Here is a 19,998-nt window from a genome sequence, read left to right as displayed (position 1 = left end):
TCATCACTGAAGACCTGACATGGACTCGTCACAGAGGACCTGACATGGACTCATCACTGAAGACCTGACATGGACTCGTCACAGAGGACCTGACATGGACTCTTCACTGAGGATCTGACATGGACTCATCAGTGAAGACCTGACATGGACTCATCACTGAGGACCTGACATGGACTGAATTACACTTGTGTTACTGGAGCAGGTAAAGCATACAACAGATACTTTCAGCATTATCGTAGCACGCAGTGGAAGCTTGGATGAAACAGAGCGGACTTCTAAACAATGAACACCCGCAACTTGGAAGAAATAAAGTTGGTTTTTATGCGTTCTAATATTGCAATGCAAACCCATGATGTAATGACAGTAATTCAGAATAATTGAGTCATTGAATGCTCATTTCAGTAGATTTAATCAAACAAAACACAAACATATTGGACATGGCCTCAAGACTGTAACTTCTTCACATTCTGTTGAAATAGTCAATTACTAGCCTTATCTCACACATTGCTGTTTTGAATCTCTAATATGTGGATGACAGTTGAACTGCATGATGTAACATGTATGCCATCTGCTGGAAAGACGACGTTTCGCTCTGTTGGCGTTGTTTAGACAACAAAAATAGAGTGAAGCTCTCATTTCATAAACAATCTTTGAGTACAGACACCGTCCTGCAGAGAGCACACAACCCAACAGCACGTTGTTGGTCTAGCATCACTTTACAAAACGTTAGCATTAAGACACTAAGACTAGCTGGTCCCTTGCAAAGGTGAGTCCACCTTAAATGAGCAGGAGATGATCAGCAGGTCAAAGGCAGGACACAGGAACTTGGTCCTGAGGAGATGTAACGATTATTAAACAAGAAATAGTCGAGTCAAGGGGTCGAAGAAATGAACATTTGTGATTATTAGCGAATTGGTTGCAGGTGGGTGAAAACAGGCTTAGGGAGTAACGTATTACATATAACGGCATTAGGATACAAAATAGACAAATGTATTCCCTTACCAACACACTTGGTCTTTTTAAATGATTACGCCATTTAAATATTTTGTCACCAACTTTGCAGATCTATTTTTCCTCTCCTTTGTGGACTCTCATGTGTGACTTTAAACTTCCACTCCGTGAAAAACCTTTCTTACAGACTGAGCAGCTGTATGGTATCTCTCCTGTGTGGATTATCATGTGTTCCTTTAAACTTACATTATGTGAAAAAGCTTTCTTACAGACTGAGCAGCTGTGTGGTTTCTCTCCTGTGTGGATTCTCATGTGTGTCTTTAAACTTCCACTCCGTGAAAAAGCTTTCTTACAGACTGAGCAGCTGTGTGGTATCTCTCCTGTGTGGATTATCATGTGGTCCTTTAAACTTAGACTATGTGAAAAAGCTTTCTTACAGACTGAGCAGCTGTGTGGTTTCTCTCCTGTGTGGACTCTCATGTGTGACTTTAAACTTCCACTCCGTGAAAAAGCTTTCTTACAGACTGAGCAGCTGTGTGGTTTCTCTCCTGTGTGGGTTCTCATGTGTCTCTTTAAATGTCCACTCCGTGAAAAAGCTTTCTTACAGACTGAGCAGCTGTGTAGTATCTCTCCTGTGTGGATTCTCATGTGTGAATTTAAGCTTCCACAATGTGAAAAAGCTTTCTTACAGACTGAGCAGCTGTGTGGTTTCTCTCCTGTGTGGATTCTCATGTGTGAATTTAAGCTTCCACTATGTGAAAAAGCTTTCTTACAGACTGAGCAGCTGTGTAGTATCTCTCCTGTGTGGATTCTCATGTGTGAATTTAAGCTTCCACAATGTGAAAAAGCTTTCTTACAGACTGAGCAGCTGAATGGTTTCTCTCCTGTGTGGATTCTCATGTGTGTCTTTAAATTTCCATTCTGTGGAAAAGCTTTCTTACAGACTGAGCAGCTGAATGGTTTCTCTCCTGTGTGGATTAGCATGTGGTCCTTTAAACTTCCACGTTTTGAAAAAGCTTTCTCACAGACTGAACAGCTGAATGATTTCTTTTCAGCACTACGTTGTGGATCACTGACAGATTCATGTCTATTTTTCAGTGAGTTTGAGCCTGAGGCAGGTTCTCTGGTCTCTGTCCAATCAGCACTGTCTTCAGTGTCAGGTTCAGAAGAGTCTTCAGTGTCAGGTTCAGAAGAGTCTTCAGTGTCGTCCTCAGTCTTTGGTTGTGAACTGCTCTCTGGATCTGAGTTCCTGGCTGGTTCTGGTCCTCGACAGTCCTCTCCATCAGCTTCTGTTTCCATGTGTTCAGTTTCTCTTTGATGAGGCTGAGAGGACTGAGGTTTCTCTTCATCATCTTCACTCTTCACAGGGTCAGGAGTGAAAGTGGACTTGGTGATATCAGCTTCCTCCAGCTCCTGAAGCTGCTCTCCTTCCTGTTCCTGCTTAATGTGTGGGGGGGGGGCTCTGTGTCCTCCTGGTCCAGACTGGTGCTCCACTCCTGCTGGTCAGGGAGAAGCTCTTCTTTAACCACCACCAGCTGCTGGACATCTACAGGAAACAGGAAACACAGTCAGAACAAACTGTTAAGTGTTAGCATTTAAAAATCTCATCACCATTACAATGGGGGACATTTTGCAGCCCTAATTAATGCCTTTGTTTTTATATTTTCACATTATCTTTCTTAGTCCCACCTATTGTGTATTTGTGTTGGCTCAAGTCACCTCATGTAGCCCAGCCCCTTTCCACTTCCAGTTAAAAATGTAAAAGGGTTTTTTCTTCTGGCGTAGCACTAGCCGCAATGTGAACAATGAATTGTATTTGGGATCGTTCACAGATACACTACGCCTACAGTAAAGAATCAAAATGCTCTGTTACAAATTAAAATCCTGCATTCAAACCTTCTTTAAGTAAAAGTATGCAAGTATTAACAGAACATTTGACGGCACCTTCCTATGTAACAGTAATGATGGTGCAGTAAAACGTTCCCTGTCAGTGTTTAATTTATGTTGTTTCTTGATTATTTTGTATGTTGCATTTTACTGCTGTACATGTTCAAAGTTGCGCTTGTATAAATGATTATAGATGAGGGAACCTGCTAAATGTTCAAATATGTGTTTTTTATATACAGTACCAGTCAAAAGTCTGGACACCTTCTCATTCAATGTTTTTTTTGTATATTTTAATTTGTTTCTACTTTGTAGATTAACACTGAAGACATCAAAACTATGAAAGAACACATATGGAATTATCTAGTTAACAAAAAAGTGTTAAAAAATCAAGAATATGATTTTTATTTTAGATTCTACAAAGTAGCCCCTTTTGCCTTGATGACAGCTTTGCACACTCTTGGCTTCTCTCAGTCAGCTTCATGAGGTCGTCACCTGGAATGGTTTTCTATTAACAGGTGTTCCTTGTCAAGAGTCAATGTGTGGAATGACTTGCCTTCTGAATGTGTTTGAGACCATCAGTTGTGTTGTGCAGAGGTAGAGTTAGTGCACAGTGGAAAGCCCTATATGACTGCTGTTGTAATCCATATTATAGCAAGAACCACTCAACTCAGTAAAGAGAAAAGACCGTCCATCATCACTTTAAGAAATGAAGGCCAGTCGATCCGGAAAATGTCAAGAACTTTGAATGTATCCTCAAGTGCAGTCGCAAAAACCATGGAACGCTATGATGAGACTGGTTCTCATGACGACCCCCCCGGGAAAGGAAGAGGAAGAGTTACCTCTGCTCAGAGGATAAACACATCAGAGTTACCAGCCTCAGAAACCGCAAATTAAAGCACCTCAGATTAGAGCCCACACAAATGATCACAGAGCTCAAGTAGCAGACAATCTCAACATCCACTGTTCAGAGGAGACTGCGTGAATCAGGCCTTCAACGTCCAATTGCTGCAAAGATCAACTACTCAGGATAAACAACAAGAAGAAGAGAATTGTTATAATTGTTTGGGCCAAGAAACACAAGGATTTGACATTAGACAGTGGAAATCTGATGGGTCCAAATGAGAGATTTTTAGTTTCCAACGTCCGTGTCTTTGTGAGATGCAGAAAAGGGGAGCGGAAGGTTTCTGCATGAGTGGTTCCTACCGTGAAGCATGGAGGAGGGGGTGAGATGGTGGTGGAGGGGGGGGGGCTTTGCTGGTGTCACTGATGGTGATTTATTCAGAGTTCAAGGCACCCTTAACCAGCATGGCTACCACAGCATTCTGCAGTAGCCAGCAAAATATAAATCATATTCTGGATTTGTTAACACTTTTTTGTTAACTAGATAATTCTAGTTAAAGGTGGGGTAGGTAAGTTTGAGAAACCGGCTCGAGATACACTTTTTGTTATATTCCATGAAATGCTCTTAACAGCCCGATAGCAATGAATATCTGAAGTGCTTTGACAAAAAATCCATAAAAAAATGTCATCAGTGGAAGCCGTGGCGCTGTAAAAAGCACGACCAATCATCTGAGCCGGCTAAAGTAACTGGATGGCCTACCTGCCTGTCAGCCTTCCATCTGTGCACAAACTTATCTCGTGCCTTCATTGGTCATGTGCGCAGGGCCGCCCCTCCCTACAGGCCAATCACGCAGGCTGCATGGGGCCCCGCCTTGCACAGGGGGCCCCGCCCAGAGGGCCTCAGCTCCTGTGCACAGTTCTCCGCTCAGTTCTCCGCGCACCCCCCGGCAAGAGTGAGAGAGAGGTGACAAGGGGAGCACGTCTGTAACCCGACACCGTTGCAATGAATCGACATCTGACCAATCACGGCTTGGATACGGCCACTAGTGCAGGTGAAGAGATGACGGTGAAAAGACAGTTTCAGTCCGGCGTAAGCAAGAGGGAAACAAAACAAAACATGAAGAAACTACAGCATCACTCGAAGGTGGGTTATTGTATGAGTCAAATGTACAACTTGCGAATGTTGTGTAAGTCAAATTGCCAATTGCCATATTAAAACATCAGCTGCAATTCACGACATGAAGAAGGCAGTCTCTGCAGAGCATATAGGCTAATGGAGATGCAGTTATTTCCAGCATTCTTTATTTAACATTCATTCAAGTCTGTTATGCCTTTTATCTGCTAATGTACAGGAGGAAGAGTGATAAACTGTCTGTCTAGTTGCAGTGATGCAAACACAGCTATGTTGAAAAAAGAGAGAACTATTCGAAGCAGAACAAAAACAGCGTAATATACCATCTGACAATGACAGATTTTTCTTTTGGGATATTTTACAAATCACTCCGCTTTCAAACTCTATTCTTGTTATTTTTAACAACTTTTTTTTGTTACAGTCATATAGTAATTTATACCTGTTAATAATTGAGTCTCTAATGTCTCATTAATAACTATAATGATCATATCAAGGTGTGCCTTAACCTCACTGAGCTGAGGTTATTTGAGCCTCTCAGGAGAGAGCTCTCTTCCACCTGGTTGTAGAAAAGCTCTTTAAATTTGTTAGCATAGCTAGCTAACCAGATGCTAATAACAACAGATCGCCACTGTGCTTACAAGACACAGCCACGCAAACACTGCGGCATGTGTACGGCTCCTTATGGGTACTGCAATATTTGAAGAGCTGGAGCAGCGTTCCGATGCTCTCCGTTACACCTTCCAGACGAGACATAACCACGTGAAGACCTATGGTGAAGACACGTTACGCTCGTGTTGTGTTCAATGAACCTCTCCTTGGCCAGGAAAAACAGGCACTCGCTTGTTTAATTATTTTGCGATCTAGATTTCTTCTTCTTTTTTGAAGTGAGAAGTTGTCCGTCCTGAGTCGGACGGACGGACTGACGGAGATGCTCAGCCTCTGCCCTTAACTCCTAACAGTCATCATCATGTCAACCACAACACAGAGAAATACTGATAGAAATGTAGTAGTTGAAACATTGCTGACAGAGGGAACTACATTTGAATACAGATTTAAGAAATATCAGTTTTTGAGCATGTCATAAGCATGTTTTGTCTTGACTATATTACAACTATATTATAATAATATAATATAGTATTTATATTATTAAATTGATTATGATTATTAGTAGAAGTAGTTTATTTGCATTAATTATATTTTAATATTTTTGAGGCTAGTATTTGGCAGGAAATGCAGACGTATTCACCTGTAAACGCATACTGAACGACATACATGCATATTTACCATTTACCCCTCACCGCATAAAAAAGTAACTGTTGATAATAATAATAAACAGGAATTATATTTGAAAAGTAGCCAACTTTGTTTCCAAAAAAAAATGTTTCACTCCTTTCTGTTCGGGGGGGGGGGGGGGGGGGGGGCTCATCTCACAAGGGGCGGCCCTGAATGTGCGCGTTCGTGTGTGCTGGAGGAGGGGCTCTGTAAGGAAGTGGCAGATTTTTCCGGTTGTGTATTTTCAAATTCTAGTGCCCTCGAGCTGGTTTCTCCAAAATTACCTACCCCACCTTTAATGTGTTCTTTTATAGTTTTGATGTCTTCAGTATAAATCTAGAAAGTAGAACCAATTTAAATAAATAAAAAACGTTGAAAGAGAAGATGTGTCCAAACGTTTGACTGCGTCTAAAACTAGTGTATATCTCTCTCAAAATATATATATATATATATTCTGTGTATATATATATGTATATATATATATATATATATATATATATATATATATATATATATATATATATATACACAGAATATATTATAAATACATGTTGGCAATAATTGATTGATGATGGATTGATTAACTTTAGGGATGTCAAGTTAACGCAAAAAAAATATGAACGGCACTAATTATTTTAACGCGATTAACGCATGTGTATTTTTTGTCCTCGGCCGCCCTGTAGTTTCAGAGCGCATCCAGTTTAAAATACCATCTACAAGCTGATGCTGACAGCCCCGCTCCTGCTGCCCACTTGTGGCAGACCACACTTCCACGCTCACCGGCAGGCACCGACTGGCCATCGGGAGGACCGGGAGGATGTGTGTATGTGTGGCCCGAGCGACCGAGAGAGAGACCTTACGTGTATTGTTGTTGTTAGCATCTGGTGCTAGCTAGCTGTGCTAACGGATATAAGGAGCTGTTTAAATGAAAACAGAGGAGCGACATTTCACCACAACTGCGCCGAGCACTTGACTTTATGCAGGTAGCACACACACACACACACACACACACACACACACACACACACACACACACACACACACACACACACACACACACACACACACACACACACACACACACACACACACACACACACACACACACACACACACACACACACACACACACACACACACACACACACACACACACACACACACACACACACACACACACACACACCATGTATTTTACGTCATGCGATCGGCTCTCGCGATCAGCATTTTTAGAGAGCCCGATCGATCGCTAGAGAGTGAGTATCGGCCGATATCGATCGGTGGCCGATCGATCAGAGCATCCCTAATATTTATTAATTGACTTTTTTATGAATTATTCTCCCGCAATTTCAATTAATCCAAAGAATTTGTTTTTATTTGCTTTTTCACATTTAAAAAGAAAAGGTGAATAAAGAAGCACATTAAAACTAAAGTATCAATGTATGTCACATTTAACCAACTAGTGCCCACATGCATGGGTCATATTTAAATCAGTACATTAAAAAAGGCATATTATTCAATGTATGTTTTTTTATAAATATATTTATTTTTGGTAGGTTTGCTCTTCCGTAATACATTTTAATTATTATAATAAAGTACATGTGTCTAATAATACTAAAAATACTTTTATTTACGATATGAATGCAGTAATTTAATTTGTAATGGAGTATTTTCAGTGTGGTGTTTGTACTTTTATTTCAGGATGTACTACCTGCAGCAAGTGCTGCTAAAGGGTCTAAAGTGTTATTCATGTGATAACAAAGTGCTACTGAAGAGTGTAAAGTGTTAATTAAGGGTAAAGGGAACAGACCTGCTCTGTGGATCCGAAGCTGAGGCTGTAAAACAGCGTCCAGTAGTTTCTGGAGTCTCTTGTTCTCCTCTTTGGAAAGAGACAGCTCCTCCTCGAGCTCTGCTATTGTTTGTTCAAACAGAGCAAATATCTCTTCAGAAGCAGCAGTGAGTCGCTGCTTCTTCACCGACAGCAGCATTTGGACTTTACTCATGTTTCCTAGATCACCTTTTCCTGCAGACTCCGTTAAACACACCGTTTCTCTCTCCGTCAAACTCTCAATCTGACTAGTGTTGCTAACGTGTTTCCAGCTAGCATGCTAAGCTAGCTCCTATAGTCCGAGGTAAACGCTCCAGAAAAAAGAGCACACAGTCCATTCAGAGGTTTATCCAGACACACAGATGATGGATCAGTAGTGCTGGAGCTCACACACACTTTCTCAGGAACACACAGAGAGAGAGAACCGTAGCGACGAGACGCCACATGGATCAAGGTTCTTGTTCTTGTTGTTGTTGCTCTTGTTCTTCTTCTTCTTCTTCTCTCGGTTTTTGGCGGATTGCAAACAGCTTTAAGGTGCATACCGCCACCTACTGTACAAGAGAGTGTATCACCGTAACATCCAATCCATTGTGTTGTTTACGTTGTTTTAAATTCTTCCAATCAATCCTGTTTCACTCAAATACTTAAGAATGGCCTTCCTGGTACAGTACTAAGTATTAAGTAATAATAATTATAATAATAATTATGTAGTAATACTTTTATATATTATACTTGGTTCCCACTATTTTGTATGTACTCAAATATAACACATTCAAAAGTGCTTTACAAAAATGAAAGACATTAAGAAAAAGGCATTTTAAAACAGTCATTAAAAAGCAACGCAATCTACCTGCATTGCAATTACTCTAAACGTGTAATAACGTGCTTTAACCAGTAGGAGGTGCCCTTTATATAGACCTCCCTCGGAAGCCAGACTCTTCGACTTAGGACCAGAGATGCGGGCATGGCTACACGACACCGAGGCCGTGGCCGTTTCTCAATCGCGAGGATACTTGCTTGGTAGCACATGTCTTCCGAGTCACTTCCTTCAGAAGCTAGGCAAGAATCCTTCCTGGCAATCGGAAAACGAAGAGTGGAACAGGCTAGCAAGTGTGCAGGTGTGCGTCATATGAGAGGCCCCGCCTTACATTTTCCTCCACAGATTTGGGGAAATTGGTCCGTGCGCAAAGCATTGTGGGGATTTAAAGGACGCGAAGTCTACCCATGTGCAGCCTCGAAATTACCCCCAAACCAAGGACGCGACCTCGGTGGAATTCCAAGTATGCTGGAGATTGGAACAGTCCTTCGGCGGCAAAATGAACGTCAAGTGATTCCTTGAAATATTGGCTTGGAAGCCAGTTTCCTTTGAGAGTGGATTTAAAAGCAACAGCAAGCGGAGGAATCACTAATAAATGTGAGTATTGGGTTTTAACTTAGTTAATTTAAAGTAACGTCACACACGTCAAACCCAAGGGGCATTAAAACGTACATTTTCTTTAAATAATACGGATAAATATGTGACGCTAACTATAGCTAGCTGGACGTACTGCACTGTTGTTTACACTTATTTTTAATTCAATTCAGAAGTTCACTAAAGTCATACAGAGATCTTGGCTCTGTTATAGATAAGTTATACTTTATATTACATAAATAGACCAAAGTGAAAACATTTAGACTGGTATTCAAACCTTTATTTAGACAGATTGGTCCCTTGGTATAGCCTACAGTACGGTGGGATTTATAAAATGCTACCCTGACGTGTGGCTGCTGTTAGCTGTATTTATTTGTCTGACATGTTGCAATGGTTTACTGTTTATTAAACTTTGGGACAACATTACAACCTTTGTATTCAGCTCATGCTGCTTTGAGGTAGGGCTAAAAGAAAGCCTATTTTAAATATTTCCACCAGATTTGATCATCTTTTATTTAGGTTAAAGTGTATTTAATTTATCCCAATCCCATAATAATAAGACAATCAAAAATAGACAGCAGCCTTCAGCTTAATGTTAGTTTGTGCAGTGCTGTCAAAGGGATGCAAGCTGTGACTGTCATTGCATCTCTTTAGTTTTTTAAAAACCAGAACAGTACATCATTTAAAATGATCCTTGAGGGATTGTTAGTCTGAAATGCTTAGTTACATTTTGCAATAATACTTTTGCAACCCTGTGTTTAATATGATTAATTCACTTTTTTCTTTTTGTCTTGTTTTTCTCTGTAATTAGGAAACTTCTGGAGAAATGGATCTGCTGGAGAAAGACCCCTAATCTGAAAAGTGCACAGCGGATCATCAGGACAGAGCTGCCATCCACCTGGACCTCCCGTGGTGCTGGAGAAATGGATCTGCTGGAGAAGGACCCCTAACCCCAGCGGATCATCAGGACAGAGATGCCATCCACCTGGACACCCCGTGGTGCTGAAGAAAGCAAAACGCCAATCAGGAACATCCTCCACCCAGACCTCTGCTTACTGCCTTCCTACAGACTTGTGTCTTAGTTTCAGACAGGCCCGGCTCCAGAACAAAATGAGTCAGGGTGCATCTGAGATTAGAGAGGGTGCAGTGGTAAAGTGCTATTTTTATAAGTGTGGAGTGGACCTAACACCCTCTAGGGGGGTCCTCACCTCCTCTAAGGGGGTCTGGGGGCATGCTCCCCTGGGAAGGTTTATTTTTAAATATTGAAGTTAAAAGCATCAATCTGGTGAACTTTTGAGAGCAAAATGAAGAGATCTATGGATCTATGTGCTCTTTGCTTGATTCATGCCTTCCCAGCCACTTATCACGTGCAAGAGCATGGCGCCAGTTGTTGTAGCCAGTTGTGGTGAAGGCATCTGACTTACTTGAACCGAAATGTCTACATGCATAGCAGAAGATGGCATCTTTTTTACATGAATATTCCAGCCAATCTCTGTTTTGAAACCATGAGCTGCAAAATGAGCGTCTTACCCCACTGTACAGGCGAGTTGGGTACTTTTTAAAATATCCCTGGGCAGGCTCTGTTTTGCCGAGGTCCTCTGGTACTTACCGGCCGCCGAGGTGTGGCGATGTTTGGGGCAACGAAGACGGCTGTGGCTGCTCCGCCTCTGTGGGCGAGGCGGGCAAAGCCGGCGAGTCGGGCGTTAGTGGCCACGACAGTGGCCGCGGGTAACGTAATGTCCCCGACCCCATGATCTGAACTGTTATATTAACTGCTGGCGATGAGGGCTGGTTGTTTTAACCATTTTCTGAGTTCCATCATTGACTGCTGTGTAAGCACCTGGCAGATGACGAACGTGCAGCGGCACAGGTCACGCGCACGGTGCACCTGACATAATAACCTTACTTACCGTTTAAATTGACCAATTAAATTCTTCTTCTTATTATTATTATTATTATTATTATTATTGTTATTATTATTATTATTTGATTTTGTATGTGTCTTTTCTTTTAATAGATATTTAACGATTATAGCTTGAGTCTGTCTAATTCCCCAAACAGCTGCTTCTATATACTTGCTGCACATACAATACAAATAAACAACTTGATAAACACACTTTTGCTGATATTTGTGTTACTGCTGGTGATGTTAAAGTACATGATTGATTTCCACTGTCTCAATGATGAAAGTTATAATAATAGAAGACATGAAACTGCAGAGAGAGGATGGATATATTCTTTTTTTTTTCACTTAACTTTTTATTGACATTTTTATAATCATACAAAACCACATATAGTTCAGTATACACTTGAATTAGAAACCCATTGAAGAAGAAAAAAGAAAATACAAATAATAATAAAAACAAGCAAACAGTGACATGGAAGCTTTCTATCCTATTTTAATGCAACATCATGGTCTGGTTCCAATTCTCAATTTGTGGTGTCGTTCATTTTTCTTTTATATTCAACCCATTTTTCCCATTTGGACTCAAATTTCCCTTCCTGGACCCTCAATATGTGTGTGAATCTCTCCATATCAAATATTTCCTGTACTACTCCCAGCCATTGCTCCTTTGTAGGTGGATCTGCTTTGTACCATGCTCTGGTAATTGTTTTCTTGCTTGCAGCCAGCAGCACCTTAATCAGGTATCTGTCCCCACCCTGTGTGTTTTCCTGCACCAGATTCCCCAAGTATAACATCAGGCCGGTCTTAGGAACCTCATAACCTAATATCCCCTTCAATACTCCCCATACTTCCTCCCAGTATCCCTTCATCTTTTGGCATTTAAAAAAAATGTGTGTGTGGTCTGCCCCCACCTCGCCGCATTGCCTCCAACATGCGTTGTGTTCCGGGGCATACCTCCCTTTTATCTTTGGGGTTATGAAGTATCTGATTATGTTTTTCCACCCAAATTCCCTCCATACCTTGACCCAGTAGTTGAATGCTGCACTCTACATACATTATACCATTCTTCCTCTGTCATATCAATCCCGAGTTCTTTCTCCCACTTTTCTTTTATATATAGAGTTGAATTCCCCCTACTCTCCAACAGAGCTTGATATAGAGCTGAAATCACCCTGCCTTTCTTCCCTTCATATGCTTCAATCATTACCTTAATTACCCCATTTTGTTTAGTGTTTTTATCCATTTTTATTTCTTTTATATAATAGTTTCTCACCTGTAAGTATCTAAAATGGTCACCCCTTTCCAGATCGAACTTATCTCTTAGATATTGAAAACTCTGCATTTCCCCTTTTTCCACCATCCTACATATTGCTGTGATGCCCCCTCGGGCCCATCGTTTAAAACCTGCATCTTCTTTTCCCGGCTGGAATTTATTATCATTTGTTATCCATCTCAAAATCTTTGTCTGTTTTCCTATTTTGTATCTCTTTATTACCGTGTTCCAAGTGTTTAGGATGGATATATTCTTACCTCTACTTTGTGATAAGATGGAAATACAAAATTAAATAGTTATTGTTAAACACATTGTTCATTTCATTTACTGAGGTTTTATAACCATCATTTACAACATGTGTACATAAGCAGTGGAATAATAGGGTATCTCTAGGTCATTCAACTGTCTTCAGTTTAATTTTATTAATACAAAAAATAGATCATAGAAAATGTTTAATTGTGTATTAAAGCAGAGCGGGGGGTCACAGTGCTGCTGGACCTGGAGGTGCTGACCTGGGGTCAGTGGGACATCATCTGGGCAGGTTTAGGGGAAGAAGGAGAATATAAACTGTTATGATCACAGCTGTTAAGATTAGAACACTATTATTGTTAAGAATCAATCTTTTTGAGCATTAAGTAAATGTTTAATTCATTATTTGTATGTGTCTTGCAGTGTCAGTTTTCCAGATTTTGTGTGTGTGTGTGTGTGTGTGTGTGTGTGTGAGTGCGTGTGTGTGTGTGTGTGTGTGTGTGTGTGTGTGTGTGTGTGTGTGTGTGTGTGTGTGTGTGTGTGTGTGTGTGTGTGTGTGTGTGTGTGTGTGTGTGTGTGTGTGTGTGTGTGTGTGTGTGCGTGACATTAATAAACACATTTGCCGACATTAGTTTAGCTGCTGTTGTTATTTTACTGCCATGATTGTTTTACTCTGCCTTAGGATTGCAAGTACCCAGGGTCAGGAGAGAGTCAGTGGGAAATCCACCGCTGCTTCTTGGCCGTGGTTTGTCCAAATGGATGAGGTATTGGGACAGAGGCCCTCCATCACACCTCCTGTCTTCATTTCCTCCATCCCAGAAGACACAAAACAGCCAAGTGCAGCAGTGGGTGACCAGGAAGTCACAAAAGCTACGATCTCCTGTTTTTTTCCCCTCCGGTGCTAGAGCAACGCTGGCGTCTTGTCTGTTGACTGCCGCTTCTACCCCCGGACTGTTTCTGGATGTTTGTTTGTTTTGTCTACGGGTCTCTATGCTGGTTTTCGCCGATCCAAGGCTGCTCTTCACTCCGTTGTGCATCTCTCCAGCTCCGTTTCCATTCATAGGCTCCCTCACTACTGGACTGTATGCTACGTTAGCCATCAAAGCTAACAGCTGGCTCCACTCCGTCACCTTGACTACCCGGTCTGTATGCTACGTTAGCCACCGAAGCTAACAGCTGGCTCCCGTCACAATTGGACTACCTGATTACACCACTGGATTGTTTTTCCTGGCTCTGGGTGTGTTGATCGCTGCTCTGGACTCGGGTGAGTACGCTGTGTGTTTTGTGATGGTGATTGTGCCAACCTGGACCGACCTGTTGTGCGCCGTACATCAACAACAACAACACTCACTCTGTCTGGCTGCCCAGCCGGCGTTCTTGCGGGGAGCCTCCACTCCCCACCAGCTCGTCTACTGTTGGGTAGCTAGGTCCAGACATGGTGCCGCAGGGACGGTCTGGGGTAACCAACACCACACACATCACTCACTCCAACACCTGGTCCACTGCTGCTTTCACATATCTCACTGCCTACCAACTCCTAGCCAATCAGTTAATAACCACTGCAAATACACTACCTTGGCTACTCTCATCTGCTGCTACCTTTCATCTGCTGCTTGGACTATCTCTCCCGCTGCTTCAGCCTACTACACCACCAACCTCTCGCCCTCTCATCTACACTGCTGCTGACCTCCACAGCCTCAACAACAACCATCGTCTCCCTGCTGCTACTGCCACCGCAGCTAGCGCCGCTGGGATCCTCCGCCGACGCCGCTACATCCACCGGGGCGCTGGCCTCCCCCGCAACCGACACCTCCCTGACGGTTCACCCATCCCCTCACTCTGGACTATCCCCCACCCCCCCGCCATCCCCATCCACCGCACTGCCAACCTCAACAACCTTTGTACCCCCTCCCCTGCTCCACCATCCATCTCCCTCGCACTCCTGAACTGCCGCTCCCTCTCCAACAAATCACCTGTTATACACGAACTGCTACTGGACAATAACATTGATCTGCTTCTCCTCTGTGAAACATGGCAACAGCCCCTGGACTTCTACGCTCTCAACCAAGCCACTCCCTCCAACTACAGTTTCACTGCCAGACTCCGCCTCTCCGGGCGCGGGGGTGGTCTCGCTGTTCTCCACAAACAATCCCTACACATCACTGAACTGAACCTCAACCTCCCACCTATCTCATCCTTTGAACACCTTGCTTTCTCCCTCCCCAACTCTATCACTACTGTTCTAATCTACCGTCCCCCGAAGCCACACCCCTCTTTCCTCTCTGAACTGTCTGAACTACTCACCATTGCATCCTCTCTATCTTCCCACCTCCTACTTACCGGCGACTTCAACATCCACATGGATCAGCCCAATGCCCCCCTGACATCTGACTTCCTCTTCCTCCTTGACTGCTTCCACCTCACCCAACACATTGACTTCCCCACCCATACCAAAGGCCACATTCTGGACTTAGTCTGCTCCTCCTTTCTACCATTATCTAACCCCCAGCCCCTCCCCTTCCCACTCTCTGATCATCTCTGCATCCTCTTCTCCGCCCCTCTACCCTCCCCCCACAACCCCAAAAAACGCACCATCTCCTACCGCAACATCAAGGCAGTCAACCCCCTCACGCTCTCCCAGCTCATATCCTCTGCCTTCCCGCCCGACTCTGCCCCCTCTTCCCCTGACGACTATGCCACCACACTCAACTCAATTCTCTCTGACTCCCTCGACTCTCTGGCCCCCTGGAAAACCTCCTCTGTTTCATTCACCAACCCCGCCCCCTGGTACACCCCGGAACTCCGTACCATGAAACAGACCGGCCGTCAACTTGAAAGATTGTTCAAACGAACCCACCTCACCGTCCACGCCGAAGCCTATAAAGTTCACATCTCCTCCTACCGTGATGCTCTCCAAGCCGCCAAATCTGCCCACTTCTCCACCCTCATCGACAGCACCAACCGGAACCCCCGCATCCTGTTTTCCACCATCAATAAATTGCTCCAGCCACCTGACATCAATCCACCCTCCTCCCCTGACCTATGCAACTCCTTCCTCCTCGCCTTCAACAACAAAGTTTCACAAATCAACAGCTCCCTAACTGCCATGACCACTATCTCCTCCAACCCCCACGCCCCCCCTCCTCTCCCAGTCCACCCGCCCTTCCCTCCCCTCACTGCCTTCTCTCCTGTTGACTCCTCCCACATCCTAGCCATCATCACCTCATCCAAAACAACCACCTGCTTTCTTGACCCCCTCCCTACGACCCTAACTAAGGCCTGCCTCCCTGTCCTCATCCCCCACCTCACCACCCTCTTCAACCAATCTCTATCCCTTGGTCTTGTTCCCTCCATCTACAAACTTGCCTCCATCACCCCCATCCTCAAAAAGCCCACCCTTGACCCAGCCAACCTCTCCAACTACCGCCCCATCTCCAACCTGCCATTCCTCTCCAAAACACTGGAGCGTATTGTCGCCACCCAGCTCCACACCCACCTCCAGTCCAACAACCTCTATGAACCCCTCCAGTCTGGTTTTCGCCCACTCCACAGCACTGAAACAGCCCTGGTCAAAGTAATCAACGATCTCCTCTCCTCTGCAGACTCCGGTGCCCTCAACATCCTGCTACTACTAGACCTCAGCGCAGCCTTTGACACTGTGAATCACTCAATCCTCCTACAAAGGCTGCGCCAACAGGGTGTTGAGGGCTCCGCTCTCGACTGGCTCACCTCCTACCTCACCGACAGGCAACAATTCATCTCCCTCTCTGGCCACACATCCGCCCTCTCCCCAGTCACACAGGGGGTCCCCCAGGGCTCAGTCCTCGGCCCCCTCCTCTTCATCTGCTATCTTTTCCCCCTTGGTCACATTATTCGCAACCTCAACCTTGATTTCCACTGTTACGCCGATGACACCCAGATCTACATCACCACCAAATCCCCTCACAACCCTCCCCTCACCCATATCGAAACCTGCATCTCTTCAATAAAAACATGGCTGACTCACAATTTCCTTAAACTCAACAGTGATAAAACAGAGCTACTCATCATAGGCACCAGATCAACCCTCAATAAAACAGGACCCATTTCACTCACCATTGAGAATTCGACCATCACCCCCTCCCCCCTGGCACGCAATCTTGGCGTTATCCTGGACCCCACCCTCTCCTTTGACCCCCATGTCAGCTCCATCATCAAGATCTCCTACTTCCACCTCCGCCGCATTGCCAAAATCAAACACTACCTCCCCCCCCGTGCTGCTGAATCCCTCATCCATGCCTTCATCACCTCCCGCCTCGACTATTGCAACGCCCTCCTCACTGGCATCTCCTCCCATTCCCTCCATAGACTCCAAATGGTACAAAACTCTGCTGCCCGCCTCCTCACCCACACCCGGACCCGTGAACACATCACTCCCGTTCTCCGCTCTCTTCACTGGCTCCCCATCAAACAACGCATCATCTTCAAAACACTCCTCCTCACCTATAAAGCCCTTCACCACCTAGCCCCCCCCTACCTCTCTGACCTCCTCATCCCCTACAACCCCCCCCGAGCCCTCCGATCCTCCTCCACTCTCTCCCTCACAGTACCACCATCAAGACTCAAAACATTTGGCAACAGAGCATTCTCCAGATCAGCACCCCGCCTCTGGAACTCCCTCCCCCAATCTGTCCGCCACTCTCCCACACTGTCTACCTTCAAAACCCAGCTGAAAACATACCTCTTCTCCCAAGCCTTCAACTTACCCTACCCCCCAACCCACTGACTTCACTCACACCCCACGCTGTATCTCTTATTCACCCCACGCTGCATCTCTTATTCATACATTCATCAACTTTTTCTTTCCTCTTTTCCATTATGTTGTCTTTTGCTCGTTGTCCTATGCTTGCTCCCCCCCTGTGTTGTCCTTTGCCTGTTCATGTAATGTTCATGTTCAATTTTCTTGTCCAATATGTTGTCTTCTGCCTGTTCACCCCCTTTCTGTACTTTTAATTTTTTTTTTGTAAGCGACTTTGGGTTATTGAAAAGCGCTATATAAATAAAAGTTATTATTATTATTATTATTATTAAGTGGAGGAGCAGGAGGCGGATGCAAATAGCCAGCCAGGGCCATCACAGGGGAGAAAGAGGAAAGGGAGAGATGAGCTACTGGAACTCATAAAAGAGGATATGAGGTACCAGAGAGAGGCAGAGGAGAGGAGAGCCCAAGAGAATAGGGAGAGGATGGACCGACTGTTTTCCATACTGGAGAACATTGTGGACAAATACATGTTTATCACAGCAATAAATAATGTAATCAACTGAAAAAAAAGACTTCTATTTTTTATTAACGACATATTATATATAATATATACAACATATATAACATAACAGCAAAAAACACACAACAGCATAAAACACTAACAAACACAACAGTTTAACGATATACATCGACGAGACCAGCCTACGCGGTCTCGTCGGCCGCATCCTGCGTCGACCGCGTAGGCTGCGTACCCCGAAGGATGCAACCCCTGAATTGAGACACGGCCACCGCCCGAGTTGGACCTCTGACGTTACACGAAAGAAGAAGAAGAAGGAGGTGCGGGTAAAAAAGCTGTCAAGTTTACAGTGTTAACAAAATAAAATATACTGCTGTTTCTGGTTTAGTTTACGACAGATATATTCTGTTATTGTTTTGATATTTATAACACAAAAACGATGGAAAAAACCCACAGCAACACAGAAAAGATGGTCTTAACATGACCCAGCGGTCTAGTAGTTAATAAAAAACAATAATATCAAAACAAATTATTACTACTAACTTTATTGTGAAATTCAAACAGAGTGGTAAAAGAATAGTTTCCGGTCTATTCTGAGCCCGATCTCTGTAGATAAATAAAGAACTACGACAGATGTGTAATATTTAATGCACCCAAACCATTTATTACAATCCATTCATGTGATGACTTTCAAAGAGTAAAGCAAGCACTGCTGAATAAAGTATGATTTTATCTTTTACGAAACGTTTTTTTTCATATGGAATGCAGTTGGAGGTCAACCAATCACAGAGCTTGATGCAAAGCAGAACGATAGCTGAGGATTCTGGGTAGTGTAGTGTCTTCGGCCATCCTAAACTGAACAAATATTTGTTTCTCCGAATCGAAGGGGAAAATTACAAAAGCATTGTACACAATTTAAACCAATCAATGTTGTGTAATCAACAAGGATAATCTGGTGTTTTTGAGTTGATGAGTAGTGCAGATATCACTGTAAAATCAATCGACAGTAAAGAGGATACTTACTTCCGGATGTAAAATCCTGCTTTATGCAATGGGAATGGACGCTCACATTGCTCTCCGTAATACAATAAAGGGGACATGATCAAATCGGAATATAATGTTCTTTTAAAAAACGTTAACTAAAGGGAACAATCTATTTGACACAGCTGAAGCTCTGGCCTTCCTTAAAAACTAACTAATTTAATAAAAATCACAGTTGTATTTCACACAATGCACTGTTTTTTGAGAACAGAAATTCGTAACTAATTCATCATAATACATTCTGACAAAAAATAAAACTTATTATGAATACAAATAAAATAAAAGAAGCCTCCCGTGAGTTACTACAAGCTATAAAGTAGATTTTAAAACGTTTTATAGAATAAAAGCTCAATGCTGGACGTTGTAGAAATGTGTTTGTGCACCACGACAAAGGAGCCTCATTCACTTTACATTGGGGTTGTTTGCGTGGTGCAGACACGCAAATGAAGCAAAGTTCGTGACTCCACCACGCAATGCGGTGTTAAGGAGTCGTGGTGGAGTCAGGCATTCTGGTGAGATCAGGTTGGATTGGATCATACAGGATTAAACGGAACTACGGCTTCCACAGATGACATTTTTCTATGTATTTATTGTCAAAGCACTTAAGATATTCATTGCTATCAGGATGTTAAGAGCATTCCATGGAACATAACAAAAAGTGTATCTCGAGCCGGTTTCTCAAACTTACCTACCCCACCTTTAACTCAATATTTAAAAAACAGAGTGATTGGCAGACAGTATGCAAAAAACATATTGAGTTTCACTGTAAGTGAAAAATGAAAGGATCTAGAAGTTAAATAACATTAGCATCTTCCATAGGCCTTATCACACTAGCATGTACAATCAAGCCCATAGCATAACATGCTAGCAAGCACTAACAGCCAGACTCTGAATATCAAAACCTTGTTAGCAGTTAGTGCTACCACTACCCTAAGAACAGGCCTTCACCA

General features: G+C 43.4%; 2 protein-coding genes across 2 annotated transcripts; one reads left to right on the top strand and one right to left on the bottom strand.

Moving 5' to 3' along the window:
- Positions 1–392: 392 nt before the first annotated feature.
- LOC307013479 (uncharacterized protein) lies at positions 393–8,085 on the bottom strand (the record flags this gene model as incomplete). Its single annotated transcript, XM_079640877.1, has 2 exons — positions 393–2,497; positions 7,893–8,085. 2 exons carry the CDS (start codon positions 8,083–8,085, stop codon positions 2,313–2,315), a joined length of 378 nt encoding a protein of 125 aa, XP_079497003.1. The 3' UTR covers positions 393–2,312.
- LOC307013478 (uncharacterized protein) lies at positions 6,641–18,053 on the top strand (the record flags this gene model as incomplete). Its single annotated transcript, XM_079640876.1, has 3 exons — positions 6,641–7,065; positions 13,432–16,447; positions 17,821–18,053. Exons 2-3 carry the CDS (start codon positions 14,185–14,187, stop codon positions 18,051–18,053), a joined length of 2,496 nt encoding a protein of 831 aa, XP_079497002.1. The 5' UTR covers positions 6,641–7,065; positions 13,432–14,184.
- Between the last annotated feature and the right edge of the window lie 1,945 nt (positions 18,054–19,998).

This window comes from Notothenia rossii (genome assembly GCF_949606895.1).
Source record: "Notothenia rossii genome assembly, chromosome: 7".
Taxonomy (NCBI): Eukaryota; Metazoa; Chordata; class Actinopteri; order Perciformes; family Nototheniidae; genus Notothenia; species Notothenia rossii.
Note: the sequence above shows the minus strand (reverse complement) of the source record. Positions and strands in the feature narration are given on the sequence as shown.